Source organism: Periplaneta americana, chromosome 6 (genome assembly GCF_040183065.1).
Source record: "Periplaneta americana isolate PAMFEO1 chromosome 6, P.americana_PAMFEO1_priV1, whole genome shotgun sequence".
NCBI classification, from domain to species: domain Eukaryota; kingdom Metazoa; phylum Arthropoda; class Insecta; order Blattodea; family Blattidae; genus Periplaneta; species Periplaneta americana.
Window position 1 is genome coordinate 53,553,560 of NC_091122.1, and position 15,259 is coordinate 53,568,818.

The window sequence follows — 15,259 nt, forward strand, 5'->3', positions numbered from 1 at the left end:
CAATGAGAAAACGTGCTCATGCCTAACTTAACAAGAACCGTGATCATATTGAGCATATATTATAACGCTCTTTTCCTCCAGTGCATATCGGATGTTGTGTTACCCCATAGTACCTGTACTGATGAGACATAATAAAATCCCATAGACTTCGGAAACAGCTGGTTTACGGACTGATGTTTATTAAAACTTTTTGTTCTGTTTCATTATCCTCTACTCACCCCTGCAGATTGTATCTATAATTATGAAGCACTCTTTATACTGTCAGTATTGTTATAAATAATATCACTGCTATCATTACTAATGCTTTTGTTGTTATCCTATTGTCACTACTATTTATTCAATATTCAGTACGGTATTCATTTATTAGTTGTCAATAAACTGTTACTGTTACTACTATTGTCATGACTATTTCTCCTACTATTGTCTCTAGTACTTAGGGTTGCCAGGTCTCCCGTTTTTACAGGTTCTCCCGTATTTTATCCACATTTTCGCCAGTCCCCTGTCTTACGTATTTGATAATATTTTCTCCTGTAATTTATTTATTTAAATGATAAATATGAATAGTGCTATGATGCTATGAAAGTTACTCTAATTACATATTTTTCAGTTTAATCTACAATGACAAATTCTCATTAATTTTTAACGTGTTTTGTTAAGGGAAATATCAATTATAAAAGTTTCTGAATGAATACAAAGCAAGTTGCAAGTATTAATATTGCTAGGAGATTCATTTTAAATTACTTTTGTGTACAGTTATACTACTCTTACAGATAAAACATGTTCATAATGTGTTGATGGAACGATTTTGGCAATTATTTCCAAAATTTCCTGTATTTTCAGTTTGAAAACCTGGCAACTCTATTACTACTACTACTACTACTACTACTACTACTACTACTACTACTACTACTACTACTACTACTACTACTACTACCATTGTTGCTAGTATTATTCCATCAGTACTACTACTATTAACACTACTACTACTACTACTACTACTACTACTACTACTACTACTGCTAATAATAATACTGTCCATACTTCTACTACCACCACTATTACTACTACTACTACTACTACTACTACTACTACTACTACTACTGCTACTGCTACTGCTCTTTTTTCTATAAAAATTAATTTCCATTTCGTTTGGTGCGATAATGGAAATATATTAGAGGACAGAATGACAAATTTGTTACTAGACCTGTCATAATGTGTATCAGGAACTTCCCCTCCTTCTGAATACTTGTGTCAACGCCCATAGATATGAAAGGAATGGTGCTTTGCTTGTTACTGCACCGAATGTTCCGATGTTAGATCTCCTCCCGTGGCATTGGGCTTTGCCTGAGTAGTAATTGATGTGGGTGCAATGCGTAGCCAGCCATGACTCCTGCTGCCGCTGCCGCTGCTGCTGTTGACGCTGCCGCATTGGTAGTGCCCGTGCTGTGCATATCACACCCACCCGAATGTACGTGTGTACATGCATATGAGTGTATTCATGTGGTCTGTTTGTCCGTGTGTTTGGTTGTTCTTGCAGGTGTATAATGCCTACCAGGCCCTCCTCAATGGCCTTGATATCATGGTCCAAGTGTGCCACTGTTTCCCACTGATGGGAACTGCCAGGGATTGTATTTTCAGCAACAATGTATGACAACACTTAATTTTATCACGATTATATCGCAAGCAGTTGGGGTATTTTAATCTCCTATCTTTTTCTCTCTTACAGTTTTCAATTTGGTGGCAATGTTTTTTGGGATTTGCTTGGAAGGTTGTGGTGTTTTGGGCAGTGGGTTGTAATTTTGTAGCCTGGGAAGCGTGCTTCAAAATTGTATATATTTATTTAAAAGAGTATTTATTTCAGTCTCTCATTATATGGATTGGTCTGAAGAGTCACTCATTTGTGAAAGGCTAGTTCTTATAGCAGAAGCCGTATTTTTATACTCTAAATATACTTAAAGTATATAAAAATCAATGCTTTAAACGTTGTAATCTCAAACCATCTCTAAATGCATGCTTACTTTGTATAAATCATAATCAAGGACGCCCATATGTATTTTCCAAAGGGTGTGGGGGCGAGGGGGCTGACGAAGATCTCAATTTCAGCTACCAGAGTGGTGTGAAGCCCTTCCGAGGGGGGGGGGGGAAGTTCAATAATTTGAAGTTGTGAAAGAAACTTTACAGCATTTGAACATAATAAAATTATCACGAGCCAATTATTTAAGAGTTTCAGCACTAGTTTTCATAAAAATGTGGCTGAGAATTAATTAAAAAAAAATAAAAATCTATTTGCAAATGTTATTGAAAATAATGACTTTTATAATGAAAATGAAAATAATAAAAATCGGTAATTTTTTTAAATTAAAAATATGCATACTGAGAGTGAAGAAAAGACTAAATTTTTCAGTTTCAAATTAAATTGGAAACATTGAAATACAAGTAAGACTCTTACACTATGCAGTATGTTTGGAAACAACTCTAATACAAGTATTTATCAGAAAAAAACAATTTCTCTTGCTTTTAAAATTTTTTTCTAAAGCTCTCTCTTCCAAGTCGAATCCTTTCACTCTCTTCCTGTGAACACTCAAAAGACAGGTGATCTCTTGATATTGTACTTATTAGCTATGTTTTCACACGATGAAGTGTGCTGAAAGACTGCTTAATGATCATTTCATAAATTTAGTTGGCTATGCTGCTGATGAGAAATTTATAGAAACTGGAAGCTCCATTCTCTACTGCAGTCAGATCGCTGTTTCAATTTTCTGAAATGATCGGAGCATGAAAATAAAAAATAAATCAACCTGATACATTTAAAGTTGTAGAGCTGAGGGTGGGTGGGAGACTCAAGTCTCCCTTGGCTCCCCTAATTGACGCCCATGAACTTAATTAATAAGCTGAAAACTCGTAAACATATGACATTAAAATGTTCACGCGTTATTTTAATCATAAATTTCATTTAACCTTGCATTACCACATAGACAAGTTCAATATATGATAGAATTAATTTTCAGTACCGTATCACCATGAAAAACAGTAAATAAAATACAATAATAAAATGTAAAGCGCCCAATGGGCAAAAGTCCATATGACTCTAGTCTAGAAGGTTGTTGAGATGTACACCAGCGAATAGGGATTATAAAGAATGGACACTTCGCGTCGGTACCTTTGATGTAGCCGGACTGATTTCAATGACCTTCAAGCCAGCTAAAGCATGAGATTCTGCTTTCTCCCTAGAGTTGGCACTGACATCACACCAGCTAGCAGTCGACACAGCGGAAATATAACACATATAATTAATATATCTAGGCACATTATGTACTCAAATAAAATAAATTGGATCCATAAAATAATAAATCCGTCATTAACTGTAATGTCTAGACTCTAGAGTTCCTTTATAATGAGAGTTGAGACGTTGACCCCAACAACAATTAAAATATGTAATGATTTGATAGCGCTGAAAATGGAAAAACAAAACTCTTATGAGAAGTAAAACCATATACTGTACCTATATTATATTATATACAAATATTAAACGAATTCGATACTTAATTTTATAATGTATTACCTATATTATTTTATAATATAATTTATGATATCTGAAATATAAAATATTATTATTACAACTAGTTTGTCACTGAGAAATAAGAAAAAGCTGTTAACTTGAATTTATTTGAAGCAAAGCGTTACTGGATTATGCAGTAAGGTAGGCGATGTTTGGATCCTGTGTCTCAACTCTATTCTCAATTATTATCTTGGCGTATGCTCGATTAGACTAACCTCTAGTGCTTGAAAGTGGAACTATACGCTGGCGCACAGAGAAACAAAACACAGGAAAATTCGCTCAGTGTCCATTCTTTATAATCCCTATTCACTGTGTACACTGTCACACTGTACACTACACTGACTCTAGTTTGTACAAAATTCAATCAGTGATACTGATCTCTTGTTACAATATAAGGCATGGTAAGTGTCACATTGTTCACTACACAGAACACATATACAATCATGACAGGTCTGGTGGAAAGACTTCCTGGTGCAGATGCAATGGTGGAAACCATGGATCGCAAAACGCGTCACTGCGTGCCTCAGTTCATATTCTGCTCGCATCCATTCCTGATTTACCATGGCGTCAGTATTGTAGAAGCTTTCACTTATGGAGTCCCTCTTCATTCGGAGCTCTCGTAGCAATTCCTCACATGCTGGTGTAGATGGTCCTAGCCTCCAATAACAAAAGATCTGCAGAAAGGAATGGATCTCATTACCCAATGGGCAGATGAAAACGAACTAGTAGTAAATGCATTGAAGACCGAACTAATGGTATTTAGGAGAGGAGGGTGACTGAATAAAGATGATTACATCGTCTGCGGAGAACGTACGCTGACGCTGAAGCGACATTTTAAGTACCTAGGGATTACAATGCAAGTAAATAAAATACAGTAAGGTAATTAATAAAATTATAAATAAATATACCTTCTACGTTACTATGTAGTTCAATGCAAAATATCGTAGGAGAAAATTAAAAAATACAGTGAATAAAAAAATAATTAAACTGGAAATAATCGTATCCTCTACTTATAAACCACAGTACCGGAAATGATTTCATTTCGAAGCATGAAAATAAAAAATAAATCAACTTGAAACGTTTAAAGTTACAGAGCTGAGGGTGGGAGACTCAAGTCTCCCGTGGCTCCCCTAATAGACGCCTATGAATTTAAATAATAAGCTCTAAAACTCATAAAAATATGACATTAAAATATTTAGGCGTTATTTTAATCATAAATGTTATATAACCTTACATTACCACATAGACAAGTTCAGTATATGATAGAATCAATTTTCAGTATCACCATGAAAAGACAGTAAATAAAATATAGTAAGATAATAATTAACAAAACTATAAATAAATATACCTTCTACTTTACTATGTAGTTCAGTGCAAAATATCGTAGGAGAGGATTAAAAAAATACAGTGAATAATGGAAATAATCGTGTCCTCTATTTATAAACCACAATCTATTGGTTAGATGTTTGGTATTGAATCCTATTTTCGTGGTTTCAAACCCTATTTAGGGCAGCGGATTTGTAAATCCTTTGCAAGACTTCTTTTGGGTGGGAAGTTCGTTTCTTAGATTTGTGGTATTTGAAAGAAGCCGATGTTTGGGTTGAGAGTTTCAGATAAAAATTACCACCGAACTGTTTCTCATTCACATAAAAATTCAGCTGTGTTTGTCTCCATCCTCGCCTAACATATTATTGGGGTTATAAATTCGCCTTACAGATGTCTCCATCCCAGAAATGAAATAATTATTCACACTGTCATACTAGGAAACTGCAGAAATAACCATACCTGAAGACGATGGAACCAGCAAACTTAAAAACTATAGTTTTGTGTAAACACAATTTTTATATCATAAGATAATTTTATACATACTCCTTTTAACCAGCGCATGCCATAGATATTTGTAGTTAGGCTGCAATCAGCATTTCATTGAATATCTTCAATAGTTGGTCAAATAATGTATCATTCACCTGAATTTTGTACCAAAGTTTTCATAACAATGGGATAAAACTGTGTAGATGAATCCAGCATATATCTGAATGCTCTGCAGTCGGATTTGAATATTAAGAGAAAATATATTTTTTCGTGAAAAAGCCATTTACATCTCGGCAGTAATATATTTTAGAAGTCATTGTTTTTATTTTAAGAAAATGTTGTTATCCAATGCTGAACTATCTTAGCAATGATTGGGCATTGAACTAAATAGAAGTTTCAAACATTGTCCTTCATTCATCAGCTTTTCATTTCCTGAAGTTTCAGCGTGGTTTACATTTTGACATTATTCTTAGGGTGACCATACGTCCTCTTTTGTCCGGACATGTCCTCCTTTTTAGGCCTTTGTCCTGGATCCGGGCAGATTTTAAAACAATCATGAAATGTCCTCCTTTTCGTAATTTATATGTCTGATATTTTGAAATTATCTGATTTGACGCCTTTTCAAGTAATTTTCCTGCAGGTGGCAGCAGCATCGACAGAATATATTCTTTGCCAACGATCATAACTCTGTTTGCAAACAAAGTAATATTAAATTCACATTGGTTGTGGTCTTTTTATATATTTTTATAATAATTATAGTTCCCTTGGCTTTCATGTGTAGTTAAGTGTAAAATCATATTTTATTATTAAGTTTTATAATAATAATAATAATAATAATAATAATAATAATAATAATAATATTGAACTGCCCCCCCATTGAGGGTAGTCCTTACGGACTCAGTATATCCTCAAAAAAATTAATATACATATGTAAACATAGATATTAAATTTTAAAAAAGGGAAACAAAGAAAAGGGCGTGAAAAATTACAATTGCTATTAATGTGGCACCATGTGATTAATTAGGATTTGGCAGGATTTTTTTAATGCAATTATCATAATGTCATCCCTCAGAGATGTTGGCAGAGCAAGCTGTCGTCGAAATTCTTCGAAAAAAACTGGTCTAGCCCCTCGAGCACCTATGAGCAAGCCGAATACCTCAACGTGAATTAAGGCATATTTCAGCTTGAAATAGTTGACTGTAGGCTCATAGATCGACTTCTTCTCAAGGTGGACCTCGGCTGACTGATGACATTCTACTTCAAAATGTATCGTGGGGTCCACAATGATGCCCTGTTTAGTGTCAGCATTGTATGCTAAAATATCTACTCATCTCGTTGACCCATTTTCAGCTAGACAGGAGATTTCTTCTTCTACTATCCAACCCTTATTTCTTAATGCGGCAGCAATTTTGGATCTTATAAGATGATGTAATACCGGTACTGTACTGTAATAAAATAGATATTGACATAATTTTAAGTATAATATAGGCCTAAGCCTAAATCTAAATAGGGTAGATATTTTCTATCCTCTTTAATAATTACAGTTCCCTTGACTTTCATATGTAGCTAACTGTAAAAGCATTATTATTAAGTTTCATCATAATTATTATTGTAATATTAACATACTTTTAAGTATGATATAAGCCTAAATCTGTACTGTAAATATTTTGTAAGAAAATAGATATTGACGTAATTTATAGTATAATATAGGCCCAATCCTAAATCTAAGTACATATTTTCTGTTCTCTTTTTTCGAACAATGTCCTCCTTTTTGAAGCTTTGTGTCCTCTTTTCTGTCGATGTGAATCTGGTCACCCTAATTATTCTTATAGAAAATATTATCTTCATTATAAAATAATGTATATACCCTGTATAGTTTTATTGTAATATTTTGTAAATTTAAATATACATATTTCAATAGAAGCTTCAATCTGTTCATTTTAAACAATATAATTTAATTATTTGCTCTGGTAATAATTTTGGTAATCTTTCATTACTAATGAGAATTTCCTGTGAAATCTAGTGCTCATTAATATTACCAATGAGATGCACAAGTTTAAATTCAACAAGTTATTCTGAATTTATAAAATTATGAAATACCATCCGCGTGTTACTTTAACAATTAAGAAACTGTTAGTTTTCATTTTATTAACATCATCAACACAACTCTTTAGTGTCATGGTGTCTCTCTTCGTGATATAGTTGCTACTGTATATAATTAAATTTGAGATTCGTGAATTTTTAAAAGCAATAAAAACATTAGCACTGCTTCATTAAAAAGAAAGTCCGTCTTAATGAGAGAATTCCAGGCAATTTATTGACTTCCCTGCCCAATTCAAAAATTCATATTAGCTATTCATAAACCTGTCATCTGTGGTAATGAATTTGGATTTACATTTGTCCAAATTCTGACAGCGTAATAGAGTCTTGGAACATCTTAATTGACATTATCTGGGGTTGTTAGCAGCCAATTAGTATACTGAAACAATAAGAAGCATCGTAAACATATATTTTTCGAAATTCTGCATGCAGTTGCTGTTGTTTCAATTTTATTTTCAATTATATGCATAAATTTTGCAACAGAAAATATATATATATATATATAATTTAAGAGATTATTTGAGTTTCTGTATATATATTAATGAAAATACATGTAATTATCATTCTTTGTGTTATTTATTCGATGAAATAATCAAATTATATGCTTTGTCTTTGTAATTTCTGCCACAGACATCATATTGTTGCTTGCTCACTTGATCCTGCTTTACAGATTCGGCTGTGGAGCAATGGGAAAGCAAAGTATAGAATTTGATTCTTATATATCCAAAACCACTGCATAAAACTCCATGTACCATGCCTTGCTTGTTAAATGGTGATGGATGTATAGAGTACTGGATTATTTATAAGACATTTTGGATTTGTACTAATGAGGTGTTGGGTACTCCACAGGTCCATAGTACTAGCAAAAAACTGCTCTATCAACTTGACCACCTGGTTCAGATCTGTAACCAACCCGGGATGGAACAGGCTACTCGGAAACATGTAGGCATCTCTTTCTCTCTCTCTCTCGTACTGGGATGTGAAGGCCACTGCACAGGGAACCTGTCACCTACAGACTAATGGACAGGGATGTCGTCCCCACTGTTTGCTGAGGTGGCTTTAATCCGGCCAGCAGGAGTTGATAATGTTAATGGACTAATTCCAGTCTAAATGAAATATTGATTTGTGGTTACAAGTGAGGTGAATGATATTGGTGCTCTCACATGTGTAGACGTGATGTGTTTTGTGCCCTGGCCTTCTCATTAGCAATTGGGATCTATTTATAAATATTTTCTAACAAAAGGGATTCAGATGGTAACTGTTTTGCACTGAATCAATATCCCATCAAACTGACATTGTTTTTTTTTTATGTTCGCATTATATTTATGAACTGATCTTTTCTGTCAGTTGTGAATTAAATTATCTCATGCCATTTTATTATTTCTAACGAATGTATAAAAATTAAAATAATCTCTTTATACATATTGTCACGAGAAAGACATATAATATATATGCCGAAATAATCACTTTGTTAAAATGAAATACCTGATGCAGTAGCATCTTATACATCTTTACATCGTTATATATCTTAACACGAGAAAGACATACTGTATAAAACATATTCTGAAATAATCTCTTTGTTAAAACGAAATACCTGATGCAGTAGCAATAGGAAATTACCGCATTGTAACTTATGGACAAAATATTTGGCTTTCTAATACACAATATTTACTGACGTATATCAGTACATTTATTGGTCGTAGGGCCCTGATATTAAGATATATATTCTTAATTGAAAATATAGCAATGTGCTATAGAGTACTGTAAACTGGGGTAAAGAGGATCACATGTGGTAAAGTGGATCATATGTGTATTGCCTAGATAAGGCAGCGCCACATGCTTCACACATGAAAAGAAAACTTTTCTTCTATAAGTGCCACTAAAAATAGTTTTCTTTGCATGTGTGATCCATGTGGCGCTGAATTATCTAACAATACACATATGATCCACTTTACCACATGTGATCCTCTTTACCCCAGTTTACGGTATGTTAGAGACACTATGGAGTTAAAATAGATTTTTGGCTTTTTTTTATTTTAGTTTTGGTAACTTTGATGTCCTCTGTCGGTTTATGATGTACCTAGCCCCTTAAAGTCAATTTCCCACACCATTTTTAATGTATGTGCAACATTATAATTTGTAATTATATTGAATAAAAATACAGTATTTGTTATATTGATAACAGAAAATCTTCGAAGTATATGAGCTCTTAAATTTAATTTAAATAGAAAATAACGTTAAATAATGTCATATTAAATGTACAATTCAATTTAAAATCAACGTATCTAATTTTTTTTTTTCTTTAAGAAAAATGGCATGAGATTAGTGTATTCTTTTAGAACCTAAATATAAAGTCACTTTCAATTGTAAATTATTTCCACATTCTTTATCATATACATTAACTTTGCAAGGAATTGCAATGTCTTACCTCTTATCTTTCACATATTTTGACATCTGAATCCTTTTAAATTTTGTTGGATTTAAAATAATGTTGTAGTTGTAAATCATAACCTAATTCCGATTATATATTTGACGCTGCTCATTTATATGATGATTTTATATGACTGGTTTAAGTATTTTTCATTTCCAGTGTGAAATAAAATTCTGTCAAATTTAGATGTTGAGATGTCTTGATATTGAATTAAGTATAATGTGTAATTTAATATCATTTCAGAAAGCAATGTTCTGTAAATGTCTTACATTTAAAGAGTTAATGGATTCAGAATCTAAATTGTATGTGTATTGTTTTACTACAAAATATATAATTATACTGGAATAGATTATAACAAATTTTTCCGTGTATAAATTAAAATTCATTATAAATGAGCTGTAGATTGTAGAAATTTTGGGATTTATGGAAGTATCTGTATTTATTATTAACATGTAGGTATGTAATACACATTGAAAAGCATGGAGTTTGAGGATATTTGCTGTAATGAAAATGTATGGTAGATGTATATTACTTTAACAAACGACTTGAAAAGCATGAACTATGCTTTATGACTATGCAAAAGTACAATCTTAACATGAAAATGTACTGTATGTTAATATTTGACTTACAATGATTTATTTATAGGGTTTACTGTTATTCTCGGAATATGCCTTCGTTATTGATGTGAAGGTCAAGTTAAATCGTATATGCATTAAATTATATTTTCGTTGCAAGATTAAATGTGGATTCGACTAAATGGTAGCATTTACTTGAGAGTAGTTTTAAACTCTACAATTTAGTGGAAATGAATAATATATGAAGGGGAAAATTGTTTCTTATCGGAATAATCATCAGAAATTGTGAAACAATAAAAATACCAAAGATTTTCTTTTCGTAGTAGAATGCCGAATGAAGGTACGGTAGTGAACTGTAGAAAGAAAGATTGAAGTCTAGGTGAATTAATTAATTATATAATTTTTTTATTTATCACTGAAATATATGGTAATTTCCGTCAGTGGCGTACGCAGAATTTTGTCATGAATGGGGTGTCATTGGATATTGTTTGGAAGTAAATCCCAAAAAGACAAAGTATATGATTATGTCTCGTGACCAGAATATTGTACGAAATAGAAATATAAAAATTGTAAATTTATCCTTTGTAGAGGTGGAAAAAATTCAGATGTCTTGGAGCAACAGTAACAAATATAAATAACACTCGGGAGAAATAAATACGGGAAATGCCTGTTATTATTCGGTTGAGAAACTTTTATCATCCAGTTTGCTGTCAAAAAACCTGAAAGTTAGAATTTATAAAACAATTATATTACTGGTTCTTCTGTATGGATGTGAAACTTGAGCTCTCACTTTGAGAGAGGAACAGAGGTTAAGAGTGTTTGAGAATAAGGTGCTTAGGAAAATATTTGAGGCTAAGAAGTTATGATTATTTATCGAAGTCCGATATTATAAGATATGATACAATTTAACAAGTTTATGTAGGAGAATATGATTGAAAACTTATGTAGGGTACTGTAGCTTTCTACTATAGCTTGATACAATTTTTGTAAATTGAAACTTGTTGTATAGGAGTTAAGATTCAAATATGATAGTCATGCTAATTTCTTTAATATACTTATATTATTTTGGAAGTAAAGAAGTGTAAGAAGCAGAATTCTTTTTAATATTTGAACTCATTCTTAAGGATAACAAGGTATTTTATCATGATTACAATAAATTATTATGAAATTTATAGTATCTTCTTTCGAAATACACTCGACCCAAAAGAGTATCATTATGAATTTAGATGTTTGTAACATAAGTGACATATTTAAAGGAACATTTCCTATAGCATATTTTTAACACTTGGATATTGCACTTTTTTGTTTAAGAACTCAAGAAGAAAGCCAAAGGGTCACGCAGCAGTAAGTGTGGGTTTCTGTATTTGTGCTACCAGTGTGGTGTGTTTTTGTGTGTCGTGTTGCCATATCTCAACTCGTTTGAACTGTAGGTTTAGGACAGCCAGATCAGGCAGACCTTCTGCCTCCTTATATTGCTTTCATGAGCTCTGTTAGAAGAATCCACTTGCTTTCCATCCAAAATCATTACTACACTTCATTAAAATTACTAAGATTTAAGTGTGAAGTATACCTTGTTTTTCTCATTATCTATCTTAGGGCTAAGTAATTCTCTTGACAGATTTTCCTTATCATTATTTCTCTCCTGTTGAAATTGTAAATACTATTTGGAATCTTCCATTATAGATTTTATCTAACTTGTCTTTAGTTTTTCTTACATTCAGAATATGATATGCATACCAGTACTGTTACAGAGAACATTTGCACATAAGATAATTAAATTTGAGAGTGAGTTTAATCAAACAAATACCAAAAAGAAAAAAAAAATATATTGTGTACAAACATAAAACCAATGATTTATTGTTAATTGCAATAAGCAGGGTCTTTCATAAGTAACGAATCTATCGAAAAACTAACTACAGTAGAACCCCAATTATCCAAACACCCTATTAGGGGAGAGTCGGGTAGTATCGGACATCGGGTAATATCGGACAGTGCGTTTCTTTCATCTACCACCATATGGTAGTACCTGAATGACATGGCTACGTTTCTCTATGCGACATCACAGAAACGTAACCATGTCAATCAGGTAGTATCATCGTGAGGTAGATGAAAGAAACTCACTGTCCGATATTACCCGATGTCCGATACTACCCGACTCTCCCCTAACCGATAGACGGATTATCTGACTGTTTTTCGCTCACTCTTTTTTTGCTACAAAAACATATAAAGTAGGCTACTACTGTACGTTATATTAATACTTTTTTTTATACTTCCAGTTTGATCTACTGTTCGAGTTGCCGTACTGTACTACTTCTATATAAAATGTATTCCATGAGTGTCAAAAGAAAACTTTTGTGATAAGTATCGAAAAATGCAAATAATTGAGTGATTTGGGGAAAGAGAAATTGTGCGCGATTTAATAAAAATCAAGGATAAAGTGTATAGAGTATGTAAATATACAAAATGAGATCTCTACTATTCCTATCTTTCGGCTTATAGCCATTAGAAGGAGTTTCCTTGTCCCTTAAAAACACGTCCTTGACAACCGAACTTAAATTAGTGAACTTCTGATCCACTACCTAGCGTATTAACACAAGACCATGGAGGAAATTACAAAACTTCAAGAATTATTCACTTCATTTACGAAAATCTTTTATGGTACGGATTATCTGATTTTTTCGATTAACTGTTCAGTCCACCCAATTCATTACCATGGATAATAGAGGTTCTTCTGTATTTTGGATAATTTTTTGAAATGATGTTCATCCTCACGAGAAAGAACCCTTCCTGGTGCTGTACAGTCGATTTGGAAACAAACACCCCCTCCCCTTGCCGCCAGAACTATTAAACAAAAGAATGGTTAGCATTTGAAACCTTTATTGAAACACGTAATGTAAAAAGTTTCAATTGTTGAGAAATTATGGTGTACAAGTTTCAAAATGTCTTCCGTTCTGCTGAATGCACAAATGTAAGCAGCATATCAACTCTTCATGGACTCTGGTGGGCATGTCAGGCGTAACCATTTGCATTGTGTGTTCAGTTCATTCCACTAATTCAGGAAAGGTGCGTGGCTTAGTCGCATAGACACGATCCTTGATGAATCCCCAGAAAAAGAAGTCCACAGGAGTCAAATCAGGTGATCACGGAGGCCAACAGATTGGGCCTGTGCGACCGATCCACCTGTGTACAGGCATGGCCATGTGCCATTATCCGTGGCGTATAGAAGGCCATGCTGCAGGTCATTTTAAGTTGGCATCAAATGCACATTACACGTGGATAAGTAGCTTCCTCTGGCAGTGGGAGATAGGGTGTTTGTTTCCAAATCGACTGTATGGCACTGGGAAGTATTCTTTCTCGTGAGGATGAACATCATTTTAAAAAATTATCCAAAATAGTTGATTTTTTGATAGACTCGTTACATACGAAAGACTCTGTAGATGTTTCAACTGTTATATTATATGAAAATAAGATAATGTATTGTAATTACCGTTGATGATATACTGTATATAAAGGTTATAATTAATACTCAAGTTATGAAATGAAAGAGTCTTCATATTTTATTATAAATAGGAGATTGATAGTCACTGTTTAAGTCATAGTATTTACTGTTAGTGATCTTCATTTTTGCCTTGTAAGACATTGAAATTAGAGAAGTCAAACATGCTATAGTAACCATTTCCATAAGAAATGTGTTTTAATGGATAATTTTCGCCTGAGTTTGCTTAGAATAAAATTTTAGAAACTTTTTATTGTTTACTTTCTTTTTTAGTCTCCTTTCACCTCGAGTAGCTTTCCAGAAATCAACTTACATTTCCAAGGGTACCGGTATAATATATATTCTAATCAAAATGTATTTCCGCGAAAAATAACTATTTTTGATATTAAAGCTCTCTCTCTCTCTCTCTCTCTCTCTCTCTCTCTCTCTCAAATTTATTGTTGCTTTTGTAAATACGTTCTCTGTACTGGTATTAGTGTAGTTTTCCTTATCTGGAATATAACAGGGAATTCATTTTATAACTTTCTTGCAAGTTATGTTAATTTGCTTCTCTGTATGACTTAAAAGCTGATAAACATCAATATCGCATAATTTTATTGATGTTTAGTAACAGCTACAGTAAATGGATTGTTATATTGGGTCGTTTGAACATTGACACAATAATGTAAAAATAACACAACTTGAAACAAATTTAGTAACATTCAAAATTGTATGTTACTGTTTTACTTCTTTTTATCCTATACTGATGTGAATTTGTTTGAACTTGCATGAAAGTAAGTGTGTTTAATTCCTATCTCTGTAACAAGAGCTGCACTCCAGGGATATGGTTCCAAATAAAAGTTATTAGAATGAAAATATAAATGACGGGCAAAACTCATGTGGAATGTTCTTTCAGCAGTTGGAACCATATTCCTGACATGTTACAGCCCTAGTAACTTTAAAAACTTGAAGTATCACCTTTCTAATATTAGTTCTTTGCAACTTGGACAGTAGGGTATTAACTAATTAACGTACTTTGTGTATGACGTATAAATTTAAATAGTTTTCTCATTTCATTGCTTGAGTTACAAGATTGATAATGTAGAAAAATTAACAATAAAAAGTAGTTAGGTCTGAAAGATCTCGTGAACTTCGTACTAAGTATAGACAAGGAAAAAAATAAGCTTATTTCAAATAAATAAATTTCAGTATATTGCTGTATACAGTGCTTCACATCTTGGACATGATCATGTGAATCGGTAGAAAATATTGGCAAGTATGATAAACGTAAATTACATCATCGAAGA

General features: G+C 32.8%; 1 protein-coding gene across 6 annotated transcripts in view; it reads left to right on the plus strand.

The window, feature by feature from the left end:
• The window catches only part of trio (trio Rho guanine nucleotide exchange factor), a 2,234,512-nt gene that overhangs the window by 756,767 nt on the left and 1,462,486 nt on the right, over window positions 1-15,259 (plus strand). For 4 of the 6 annotated variants that reach the window (XM_069828117.1, XM_069828118.1, XM_069828113.1 and 1 more), the window contains 3 exons: window positions 1,538-1,645; window positions 8,321-8,413; window positions 11,789-11,821. In XM_069828117.1, coding sequence (XP_069684218.1) covers window positions 1,538-1,645; window positions 8,321-8,413; window positions 11,789-11,821 — 234 coding nt within the window. The remainder of the gene's footprint in view (window positions 1-1,537; window positions 1,646-8,320; window positions 8,414-11,788; window positions 11,822-15,259) is intronic. The other 2 variants (XM_069828115.1, XM_069828116.1) reach the window with 2 other exon arrangements.